The 13,037-nt window shown below is 36.0% G+C and overlaps 2 protein-coding genes across 2 annotated transcripts; both read left to right on the top strand.

Annotated features, from left to right (window-relative positions):
• The first annotated feature begins 4,722 nt into the window (after positions 1-4,722).
• On the top strand, positions 4,723-5,652 carry LOC150088592 (lactosylceramide 4-alpha-galactosyltransferase-like). The gene has a single exon (XM_090370248.1). It carries the CDS (start codon positions 4,723-4,725, stop codon positions 5,650-5,652), a length of 930 nt encoding a protein of 309 aa, XP_090226374.1.
• Positions 5,653-9,696: 4,044 nt separating this feature from the next.
• Positions 9,697-11,848, top strand: LOC150088591 (lactosylceramide 4-alpha-galactosyltransferase-like). The gene is made up of 2 exons (XM_090370247.1): positions 9,697-9,863; positions 10,947-11,848. Exons 1-2 carry the CDS (start codon positions 9,776-9,778, stop codon positions 11,846-11,848), a joined length of 990 nt encoding a protein of 329 aa, XP_090226373.1. The 5' UTR covers positions 9,697-9,775.
• The last annotated feature ends 1,189 nt before the right edge of the window (positions 11,849-13,037 follow it).

Genomic DNA, 13,037 nt, shown 5'->3' with positions numbered 1-13,037 from the left:
GTTGTGCACTTGAATATAATTAGGGCTGTCTACTTTCTTAATGCATTTCTAATAAGACCGCAAGCAGTACACGTAAAGCGGAAGGCATTCTAAACAAACTTGTTTTAATGCACTTCGATCTGAATTAAATGAAAGAAACACAATAATATCCTTAAATTTATGCAGAATTTCTTCGTATTTTCAGTTTTCAGGCGGAACAAAAACTCTGAGTACAGGAAAAAAAAGTGGCACCTGTTAAAGAAGGCTACCGAATTTGAAACACTTGAATGATAACTGTGTTTTCGAGTGTCATGTACGATTGCTGCATATGCCCTTATATTGAACCATTTGATTTCGAAGAGAGAGAGAGAGAGAGAGAGAGAGAGAGAGAGAGAGAGAGAGAGAGAGAGAGCTCATTAAACTCCAGATAATATATTGGTTATAAATATGTTCTAATCCTTTTATCCGAGAAGAAAAATAAGTAATATTTTGAAATCCTTATTACACATTCGAATTTTTCGTTGTAAAATATCAAACTGATTACACCCTTTCCGAAATATCACTGAAGCTATTGACAACGGTTTAAAACTAATCCAATTACTACGAAGTCTTCTCTAAATGACACTAAAGGTTGGAGTCTATTCTAGAGTTCAGGGGTCCAATGGTGGAAGAATTAAAGTTTATTCTTCTGTATCGTCCTTTCCGGGAGTGAAGGGAGGCCCACTTCCTTAGGATTCGGGGCTCTTTTTATCAGTGGGCCTGAATAAGTTGCACCTCTAGTGCCCTCCCCTTTCGCTAAGAATTGGCACTGCTTAAGGTTTTTTTAGTTTATTCCAGATTATATTTTGAACTGAACAAATGATATTCTTAAATCAGGCACCATTTACCGTCTGTTCTATCCGACTCAAATGGATCGAGTCTTAAAATTTCTGCCGATGTAAGCTGAGCTATCAGACATCAATATACAGCAAACTGCATATACTTTCGGAGCAATTTTTGTCAATTTCTCTGTTTTTATGAGGATGAAAAACCAGAGTTTCTGGACAAAAGAATGCAACCTTTGTCCAAGTAACGCAACTGTGGTGTGATAGAAAAAATAAAATACGAAATACTACCAGCCAAAAAAGTTTACAGAGTTTAATAAAACAAAAAAAAAAAAAAAAAAAGTTCCACTTAACTCATATTTCATGGCACTACCTTCTAAGTAAGCCCATCGCAGAAAATACACCTAGTCCAGCGATTTTACCATTTCAGGAAGCACATTTGTACTCTTGTTACGTTGTCTCTTGCAATGTCCATGTCGGATTTTGTCGGATCTCCAAAATGCCATAAAATCACCGCCGTATCGAGACCACTAGCCATTATCTGATCACAAATGAATCAGATAATGCCTATAATGACCGTATAAAAAACATGAAGAGGGGTGGAGCCGTTGATCATTTTTCCGCCCCACATGAGGAAACCTCCGCCTCCACCGTAAGTGGTGCCCGTTTCTCTGTGTTGAAGGGATGGTACTGCATTCTTCGTTGTCTCCAAAGCAAATAACGTCTAAAATTTATTTGTAGGCTAAAACGGGACTCATCCGAGAACAGAACTGTACTCCTTTTGGCTGTGCTCTTAGACACAAGTTCATGGCACCAGTTTCGACGAGCTCTACCGTGATTTGGGGTTAATGGGATTTTTTTTTTTTTTTTTTTTTGTACTTTGTTGCAGCCTCCAGGGTTTCCCCTATACGCCAAAAGGGGTTAATGGGATAGAAAGCACTGGCTTCCTTGAGTAAAGTCCACTTGAATTAAGTCTTCTTAACACAGTCCGATTGGAAATGTTTTCATCTGTGGCCGCAGCAATCTCAGAGACAGTTGATGATAGGACATCGTAAGGTTTAGTCTTGCTGTTAGAACAAGATAGTGGTCTGTTCTGGTTGACGTAGCCATCGGGGGACCTTGGACAACTCTTCTTTTAATGGTGCCTATCTCCTAAAACTGCTTTCGTACTGCCATTGACACATTAAGCCAATGTTCCGCTTCCACCTGCGTTCGCCCGGATCGAAGTTATCCAACGGACTGCCACCTCATAGAATCATCTAAAAGACGATGGCCTTCCATTCTTAATACCGGAGATGTGGCTATTCCACTGAGTAAGCCAAGAAAGGGGTAATGAAGTAATGTGGTCGCGACCGGTGTTTTTATAGGCATGAATAATTTGCATAATATGCAGCTCTGTAAGGTGGTAAATCGATTTCTACTGTATACTCGTAATTTGCATGCCAGGATGCTTATTATATCAAATATTCGCCTTCGGTGGCACTGTTTACAATAAAATATTATGAAAAATATTTAGTTCTGTCAATTTTGTAGAGCAATATAGTTTAACTAGGGTTTTTCGGGTCTTTATGTTACAACCGGAATTTCTCGGTCTCTTTCATCTTGTTTTTACTCTTTCTTCAACACAGTACTGTCTCCGACTTCCTTGCTAGAATGTCCTCACACGGTACCACTTGGCCCAACAGTTATAATTCTCGTGTTTACTGCATACTGTGTGGTTTAATCTCAAAGCGCTTGCTCTTTCGTTCCGGTACATTTACCTTTCCATTTTGTTCAATATCTTGTGAGAACTACGGACACGTTTCTTGCTTATTTTGGATTTCTTTTTATATGTATATAACCTCTTACAACTTGGTACTCGAGGTTTTGTACAACTGTTTCACATCAATAAATCTTTTAAAAATATTTTTTTTCACTTTTTTTCTAAATATACAAAAAATAAATAAATAAACCTTGAAGAAATTATTAAAAATATTTATCTTTGGCGTGTACCATATAAATAAAACATAACAATTCTTGGATATATTAGTGAAAATTATTCTCAAACTAATTACATCGAACATATTTCAATATTCGCAATTCATTTACATGAAATGGTAAAATAGGCCATCACCAATATTGTGACGTCATCAAAGTCGTAAGCAACCTTGTAGCCTGGATATCCTCGTCCACACACAATAAAGTGCCAAATTAATTATTTTATTTAATGTGTGTGACCTCGTACCAGAGACTTCAAACATTTATGGAATAAATCAGGCAGAAATGGAAAATAAATATATAAATAAAGTGAAGGGCGCGTAATTCATACACCAATAAAAGAACGACGTCCTTGGTGTATAAACTGCTCATTTTTATGTCATCATAAAGTGTACAGTTTTATGGCTTTTTTCGTTCATGTTGTTCTACGTACAACATGAACGAAATAACATGAAGTTTTTGGCCTTGTATCAAAGCAAATAATGCTATATGTGGAAGACGTTAGCTTGGTCAGCTTTTAAATTGCTTGCATTCTATGACTGCAGTTTTCCTGGATGAAATCCCGGAATTTTGGAGGAGTAGAACCATGCAACCATCTACAGAGTGCGATCAATTCAGCCACAGTGCCAAAATGGCATAAAATTCTCTGCAACTTGATAGAATTAGAACCCAGAAGAACTGGTGGAAATCAAATGCAACTGTCCCACCTAGAAGGAATGAATGAATATACTTGAAACATTCCTCGCATAACTTTTAGAAACGTTCATTAATAAACTTGATGTGACAGCAGTTTTTCCCCTTAACTAAAGAAGGTGTTTAAAAATACATTGTTTTATTTCGACAGATTTGGTTAAAATTGTGAACTGCTGGGGTCTGATACAGAATTGACATTCCTCACCAAATTTATAATATATTGCACAATATTATAAGTCTTATGTGGGAATATCAGTTCTAGGCTGTCTGTACTGTATCAGAACAGAACAGTTCACAATTTTAAACAATTCTTTTGAAATAAAACGTATTTTTAAACAGGTGCCTAGTATGAAGCGTATATCAGATCACATTAAAAATTAATTCTGCATTATTTGATTGTATTTGCATTCGCGTAATCCACATTAAACAGAGATTAATATACTAAGTATGTACAGTACTGGTACAGAAGTAAATTATCCGAGCCAGTCACAGTAACAAATCTGGGGAGAAGCAACTAAAAGCTGTGTCATGAACTTCTGTCTTTAGTCACTTCGAGTACACCGTTAAAAGATGAAAAAACTCAAAGTATCAGTACTAGTATTAGTTGGAATTGTGATGTATACTGTACTATTATTAAGTATTTTTCTTGACACGAAAAGTAAGTAACAGTTTAAACAATCTTTAATGTAAACCTTTTAGAAAAATTCAACATCAGAATGCCCGCTCTGTTAAGTTTAGAATAAATTGCTTAATATTGCCTGATATACCTGAAAATTTTCATGTATAATTGTAACGTAAGTGAGGGGAAATTATTAGCATCTCAAGCTTATTGGCGAAGTAGAACGCCCTAAAACAAATATGTTATTTCCCTGATGTGGTAACCTGAATCATACCCCAAAGAGATACGTAGGTTTGCTAAGAAGGCATTCGCCACATTCTCGAAACCTTACTATGGCATTTGATCCTTTATATCCTTGTTAATGGAGGCCATGCATTTATGAGATCGTATTTTGTTAAGTAAACTGCTAAACTGGTCTTATTCATTTCTTATCTACATTCTTATCTGCCATTCATATCTGGGAAGGAATTAATGGATCGCATGCTACCTTCCCCATTATTAATTTAGCTGAATTAAAGGAGTCTTCCTTAGATGGAAGTGTTTAATTTTTTTTACTTTTGTTTTAAAGAATGTTAAATTGTACTTATTTTGATATTTTAAGGCAAGTTTAAATCTAATTAAGAATTTAGAATGTCTGTAGCATTTGATAAAAATTGGAAAACTAAATATGAATTCTTTCGTTCTTTTTCAGAAATTCCGAGCATAGACAACTTCTTGATTTCCACGGCATCTTCACAAATATTTTTCCTGGAAACTTCAGGAAAGCGTTTCCTGAATGGTCATCAAGCGTGCGGGGTGGAATCAGCTGCTAAACACAACCCTAGTACAAAGGTAACAGTATTCATGACAAGTGCTGACATAGAAATGACCTCCCTTATGGAAAATATCGGTATGGTTTATGGAAAGGTCAAATTCCTCGTCCTCGACGTACAGAAATTTCTCAATGATACTCCATTGAGAAACTGGTTCTTGGAATCCAACTGGAGCAACGGGGCATACCAGGTTTATCATCTGAGTGATGCACTGGGGATTGCAGTGTTGTGGAAGTTCGGTGGAATTTATCTGGATTTAGATTTCATTCTGTTGCGGTCATTAAACACATTTAGGAATGCAATTTTTGAAGAACACGATAATGGTACCTCAAATGGAATTTTAATCTTCGACAAGCACCATCCTTTCTTGAATGGGTGTCTCATTGAATTTTCCAAAACGTACAGACGTAGTGTATGGGCATATAACGGTCCTCGACTTTTAGAAAGAGTGCTGAAATCAATATGCGGAATGAAATCGGTGAAAGAGGTAGGTAATAAATGTAATGTTACCATTGTTAATACCGAGTTGGTGTATCCAGTGAGTTGGAAAGACCGGAAAATGTATTTTAATCCTTCAAAAGCAAATGAAGTTATTCAAAAATACAATAAAAGTTATGCTGTACACTTCTGGTACCACAAGACCAAGAATATTCCGGTACGAATTGGAGAGGACTCAGCTTATGAAGTTCTATCAAGAAAAAACTGTCCTTTGACATACGAGGCATCCCGTAGCATTGGGGTGTTTTAGATGTCCTGTAAGGTATAAGTTAGTATGACTCTTGGAGAAACAAGTTCTTTTATACTTACGTGTACTTACAGTGTATTAATTATAGAATTAAATATTTATGTCCTTATAATTTTATATTTAAATGAAAAATACTTATTATTTTATGATGCACAATTCATGTGGTCTTTTATTTAAATTTCATTTAGCAATACATTTTGCAATACAAATGTGTACATAGAGTGGCTAGTTTATTAAGCATCAACCAGGCATCCAAGGAATCTTCTTTATTAAAGGTGTTACATGTTGGTACCAGAGAGTAATATGTATCAAATGATGTGCAATTATAAGAGAGAATTATACGAATAAAAAAGTGGGATAGTTTCCATAACGGATGCATAACATGTTAGAATGTATATATTTCATTAAGTAATATGTATGTACATTATTATTAATACGTGTTTTATTAAATTTATTTGTCTTAATTTCTAATGTTCTTAAATTTCTTTGTCTGAATGTAAAAAACATTTTCATGTCGTCCACATATCTTAGGATGTTATTGCAGGTTGAGAGAAACGGATCAAGGGCTGTAGCGAAATTGAGAGGGTTTATTTCAAGACCAATCGAAGCCAGGAAGTTGGCCAGGTTATTTAATTGCTATGTGGCTTGTAGAGCAAACTTTGTGCTCGCTAACTCGATTTCTGAATGGAAGGAACATTTTCATGTCGTCCGCATAGGTTATGATGTTATTCCAGGTTGAGAGGAACGAATCAAGAGCTGCAGCGAAATGTGTCACAAAGAGGGAGCCCCTCTCTTTAGTGTGTAATTTATGCTAAAGTCTTCTTGCTTAACAATATGTGTCTCTCTGTAAGTAATTCCTGCCACAGAGTGAGTAAATTTCCTGTAATACGACAGTAAGACTCCTGGAGGTGGAGGAAGGATTGAATTGCTATCTATCAAAAGCGGCTTTAATGTCCAGGAAGAGGGATATCCATCTGGCCTTTATTGTTCAGGGTGGTTTGGATCCTGTAAATTTGTCTCTAATCGGTTTGCTATAGTTGGCCTGTTTTCGATGACTGAGTGAAGATATGATGGGCAATGGCCAAAACATTGATTATTTAATTTATTTGATTATGAATTTCTCAAAGATTTGTAATAAGTTGCATCCTATGGAGATAGGTTTGTAGTCTTCTCAGGTTTTGGTTATCGGTTTTGTGTGGTCCTTTTTCCAAACTTCAGGGAGAGTGGCCTTTCGATGATTCCGTTGAATATGTTAATCTAGAGGTAAGGCTCCTGCAATTACTTGAAGAGAATTAGTAGACGACACTGTTCTGCATATCCTAGTTATCCCCAGAAGCATAGCACACTGAATTGAATATAACTTTTTCCTTATTATTTTAATCTTATTTATGCTGAAATTTCAAGTACCCCGCACCATACGAGACAATAGATAAGAATATAGCTTTACAAGCTTAATATTTTTCTTACTCAAACCCCACTTAGATCTAGTCATTTTTATAATAGCTGCACTGAATGATCTAATTTTGTAGCTAACTCTTCTACATGATCAGAAAATTGTAATTTATCATAAATCATTAAGCCTAGATATTTTAAACTTTTAAAAAAATTCTCTATTTGCTTACCGTACATTTCTGTAGTAGGGGGACAATCATGATTGAAGGATTTAATGAAGACCATCATTTTGGTCTTCCTTACAGATACAAATAATTTATTTTCAGATGCCCATAAAAGTCAATCCTCCAATATTACCTTTGCTCTGCTTTCTAATACCACTCTAGAACCGCCCGGTATACAGATAGCCAGATCACCGGCATATGCTACCCTGTGGCAGAGTTCAAGACCCCGAGACAGCTATTGATCTAAAACTACGTTCCAGCAAATTAGACCTATCACAGAGCCCTGAGGGCAATTCCATAAACTCCAGATTCATAACTAAGATGTGGTTTAATAGCCACCTTCCTATCTGAAAAGTAAGGACATAAAACTTGATAAAGTTGCTTGCTACAGTTCGTTCTAACAAAACAGTAAAGAACACTTCCCCAACATAACGCATCAAAAGCTCCATCGAAGTCTGTGAACACTACCAACACATATCTTTTTAAGAGAGGTATTACAGAAAGTTATCAGATTTCTATTGCTTCTTCTGCTGATTTACCTACCCTGCATCGAAATTGGTTAGTTTCACCTAGATTTCGATTTACTGTATACTCCTGATAGATAGTAACCTATCATATATTTTTCCTAGATTTGCTAATAAAGATATTGACATGTAAGCTTAGGATATTGGAGGTTCTTCCCAGCAATTAATTTTAAAATTGCATACTTCCAAATATTTGGAAGTTTAGTTCCATGATTGGCCAGCAATTAGACACGTAATTGCTGGCCAAGAGCGTCTACGCTGGTAATCTCGCGTGGTCCAGTGTGCCTCTCGTCGAAGAAGTATTGAGTGTTCTACTAACCACCACGGAACGGTTTTACAAACTATTTTTTTCTTTTCCCCGCATAACTAAATGCACGGTACAAAGCATTCTAGACATATAGCGAATATCCTTAGCCTTCAACCTATTAAGGCTATACTCAAGCAAATAACAACCCAGTAGAACGGTAGTAACAACAGTCATTTCAGTACAACTCGTTGCCTTCACACGAATAGGTATCGCGACCTAGGACCAAACCGCGTTCCACTTCTGTCACCAAAAAAAAAGAAAAAAAAAAAGAAAAAAACAATAGATATAGTTACAGTGGGCTAAAGGATTACAGTACTGGGTAGTGGAGGATTGAGAAAAACATTGCCTCGTTTGGCGGATCCCAGTTCCCGCTGCTTGACGCTGATAGGAGAACCAGAATATGGCAAAAACAGCATGAATCCATGGATTGCTCGATGTCAACAATGCAGACCAGGCTATGTAATGATCTGAGGACTGTTTTGTGGTTCACATTGGGCCTTTGACACCAGTGGAGCAGCATGCATTGGGACACCATAGGTTGTCTGGAAATGGTTTCCGACCAGCTGCATTCTTTTATAGCTGCAGTGTATGCGAATGGGTTTTAAGAGGATAATGCACTATTTCACAAAGCCAGAATTGTATAAAACTGGTTAAACAAATCTCAGTCTAATTGGGTACCTCGTTGAGTTCATGCTACGAAGAGCCGAGGCTATTCGGAGACTATTCGGAGGCAATCTACTAGCTATTATAAGTATACGTAATGAAGTGGACACTCATTATATTACTTGATAGGTTCACATGTATACTTATTAATTTATGCGCCTTCATGGGTATCGTCACTACTCCATGACGCCATATAAACGTACATTGCTAAGTTGCATCATGCCCTTAATTCCTATCGCCGACGGAAGTTCAGTAATACTTCCTGTCGGAAAGGAGCTTTTATGGGCTATGTTCATTCTGTTGCTGAGGTGGTTGCTTACAGAAGGGTGACCACATTGAGCTCCTGACCTCTTCCTCAGATGCTTGAGTTTTTTGTTTTGCAACAGTATTGGATTGGGTTTTTTTGAGAAGGATATACATCACAGTAGCAAAGGCTGTGAAGCCTTACCATGTTCTGTCCAGGGATCGAATAACTCAGATAGCCAACAACAGAACCATTACAAGAATATGCACAGGGCGTACAGGCAAATACACCATCACCCCACGAAAATTAGTCCAAAAGCACTGTCTGTAAAGAAAACAAGTTTCATAAGCTGTTGTTCCCGTATGATTGGAACTACAATTAAATTCGCTCAGTTGCGAATTTAAATTCTGTATGTGAGCCAGTAACAGAAGCGAATTAAGCATCTCATAAACCACACTCTTGCGTTTCGATTTCAATATGAGCAAATCAATAACACCAAATATTAAAGCAGTATATCACAACTACAGAATTTGGTCTTTTTTCTCGTTTTGCAATCGAGAAAAAACATTTTCCTCTGATTCATCATGTGCACCTACACAGAAATATGTAGACGTAGTATTCATTGACACTCGAAACAAATGGTTTGTGAAGCGACAGTTGGAACCTTGTTAAATGCATGTTCACATATCCGTGTCTGCAGGGAAAATTTTGATCTTCGAAACGATCACCAGTGTCTCTTCGTTTATCTGGCCATTTCGAAAAAAGCAGACAGATGGGAGTCCGTGAATTATTATTACTGGGATTACTCGGAATTGCTTTATATATACTTCTGAGTGTACTAAAATTTCGTGATATGAAAAGTAAGTAATGGTTATAATACGTAAAACAACCTTTATCATCACTCTATTTTTTAAACAGTAGAACATCAGAAAAATCTCTCTCTCTCTGTCTGTGAAGATAAAATATTCATTGTTTGTACAGATAAAATAATTGAATATACATTTCATGTGATAATGCGCGCATTACGTTTGATTTTCTTGAGGAACAACCCAATGTGCATGTATGTATGTATGTCTCGTGTTTTTTTATGTAATTACCTATAAATTTTGTTTTTAGTAGGTTGTAACTTTGATTTTTATATGTTTATATAAAAATTTGAGTGTGAGTCGTCTTGAGAGGAATACAGTTACATGGAAATTACATGTTTTTTTTAAAGGAAGATTAAAAAGGATTATAAGATTGGGGGATTATTATTATTGTTATTATCTGTTTATTTCCATAAGGAAACCACCCCGGGACGGCAAAGTGCCAGGAGGGTACTAAGTACATATCAGGGTACGAGATACTACGTGCAGTGGGTTACATATACTGAACACGTAGTCTCATCTCGAAATATTATATACACATTTTGTTTAATATATACAGTATTTGCACATTAATGATTCTGTACATACATTATACAAATCATATATTTACAATTCACTAATAATTCAATATATAACTTACATATTTACATAATTGTTACAGAAGGTATATTTTTCCAGTCAACAGCTTACCAAATTATTATTGTTCTTAAAGCGGAAAGTTTTTCTTTTACTCACAGTTCTTTGGTACTTTGCAGCCGATTCAAGGCTGCAAAGTACCAAAGATTAAGGAATGGTTACACGATTGGAAATTAAAGAAGGATTACATTATTGGAAATTAAAAAAGGATTAGACGATTGAAGGATTGGAAAAATTATTAAATGGATGGGTGAATGATTTGGGAATTTTAACACTTAGCTGTTTTGATTCTGTTCACATTTTGATGTGCTGGAACTTTTGCTGTCAGAATCATATAATTCACCAATTTAATTGACCCTAACTTATAATAGCATTCCACGTTATGTGGATCTCTAAATAAAGATAGTAATTTATAACATGTTTTTTTTTTTCTTTTTGTAGATCACACCGAAGAACATTTTTCAATTAAGTTTCCAGGCATTTTAAAGAAAAATTTGGATTTCCGTAGATCACAACAAGTATTTTTTATGGAAACCTCTGGAAAGCCCTTTTTGAATTATCGTCAGGCATGCTCAGTTGAGTCAGCAGCTAAACATCACCCCAATATAGAGATAAGAGTGATCATGGTCGTCGATGAGGTAAAAATGATTCCTCTTATGCGAGACTTAGAGCGGATTTATCACAATGTGAACTTCCTCACACTCAATGCACACAGTTTTCTGGAAGACACTCCACTAAGCGATTGGGTATCCCAATCCAATTGGAAAGACGGTCCGTATCACGTTGCTCATCTCAGTGACGCATTGAGACTTATCTTCCTTTGGAAGTACGGCGGGATTTATTTCGATTTGGATGTCATGGTGTTCAAGTCATTCCATAAATTTCGAAATTCGCTCTTTAAATTACATGATGGCCATCTTTCAAATTCGTATCTTATTTTCGACAGATTTCATCCTTTCATACACAACTGTCTCATTGAATTTTCCAGAACATACAGACGTGATAATTGGGGATATAATGGCCCTAATCTTCTAGATAGGGTATTGAAGTCTCAGTGTGGATCGAAACCATCGAAAGAGGCAGGATATAACAGTTGTAATGTCACCCTTCTGAATACGGAAGTAGGTTTTCCACTTTCCTGGAATCACTGGGTAGATTATTTTAACCCTTCCAAAGTAAAAGAACTTGCAGACAAATGTAGTCGAAGTTATGGCACCCACCTCAACAATAATTTCAGCAAAAATACTCCCATCCGAATTGGAGAAAATTCCACTTATGAAATTCTAGCCAGAGAACACTGCCCTCTGACGTATGAGAAGGTACATGCCATTGGAGTTTTCTAAATGTCGCTGTAATTAGTGTGATGTAATAAAAGATACATACAGATCTCGTATTAGCTGATAACTACATCAGTTCCCCCTTATATGAGGAACTGTTGTAACTGTACAATACAGAATCTACTTGGTTGACATTGTAGTGGTAAACGGTGGAGGCCATATAAAATTGCATCAGTACAAATATTCTCCCAAAACAAGCATTACATTTGAAATAATTGCCTCTATAGCTCAAATTTTGTACACACTGATGAAAAGTATTTATGCATAAATTAAAATAAAAGCCATTTAGATTTATTTATTTATAAATAACACAGAAATACACTGCAGGCGATATGAATTCCTTATTGTGATCAATGATTGAAATTAAAATTGCGTAATAAGATGTAAAAAAATATATCCGCAGCAAACAGATACTGCTGGGATAGCATTAGGGCTTTATAACAAATATTAGTATTTTATTTGCCCACCACGAGCTTTGATTACCGCCTTGCCCCTTCTTGATATAACCACTGTTTATTTCATGGTACCAAATATGGATAACGGTTTCTTAAAATGTTAATTTGCTTGTTGGCTTTTAAGCAGCAATTTTCTGTCCCACAACACTCCAGAATTTTTTAATTGAGTTTAATTTGGGCTTATCTCCTGCCCGTGAAAGGGATATTGCAGTCTTGCGTGAAGTTTTTCCAGCGAAAGATAAAAAAATATATAAAGCAGACATTGTTTGAAATAAGTTAAAATTAAAATATTCTAAATTGTATTAAATTAGTATGTAATGTTCTACTAACCTCATGTGCCATGTGGGAAGGTGCACAGTCATTTAATAAACCAAAATTTTTGAAGAATCTCCTTTAAAATGTTTGTGTAGTAGACACTATTAACAATACCATTTACCAAATTTATTTTACCACTCCTTTGCTCATTATGCATCCCCATAACCATCTGGCCAAATGGAAACATTGCTGTTGATTGAATACAGTCAAGATGACAAATTTCATTGGATTCAGCCGAGAATATTACAGCTTCCCATTGCTCAATCCAATTAGCATGTTTTTCAGCCCACGTTAGTAATTTTTTCCTCATGGATTATGAGAATAAGATTTCTTAAGAGGTGACTACTCACCATAAGTCTTTGTCGATCAGTGCGCTCATGCATTTTCTACACTTTGTTCCTTCCACACGAATTTCCGTTGTGTAG

The sequence above is a fragment of the Mastigoproctus giganteus genome, chromosome 3 (assembly GCF_048544385.1).
Source record: "Mastigoproctus giganteus isolate SK-2022 chromosome 3, ASM4854438v1, whole genome shotgun sequence".
In the NCBI taxonomy this organism is placed as follows: Eukaryota; Metazoa; Arthropoda; class Arachnida; order Uropygi; family Thelyphonidae; genus Mastigoproctus; species Mastigoproctus giganteus.
This window is presented reverse-complemented; position numbering and strand designations above follow the sequence as displayed.

Excerpts from the sequence above, each read along its gene's own strand:
- LOC150088592 (XM_090370248.1), top strand. The coding sequence starts at position 4,723 with ATGTCTGTAGCATTTGATAAAAATTGGAAAACTAAATATGAATTCTTT.
- LOC150088591 (XM_090370247.1), top strand. The coding sequence starts at position 9,776 with ATGGGAGTCCGTGAATTATTATTACTGGGATTACTCGGAATTGCTTTA. Across the intron at positions 9,864-10,946 it reads AAAATTTCGTGATATGAAAA|ATCACACCGAAGAACATTTT; the intron begins GTAAGTAATGGT and ends TTCTTTTTGTAG.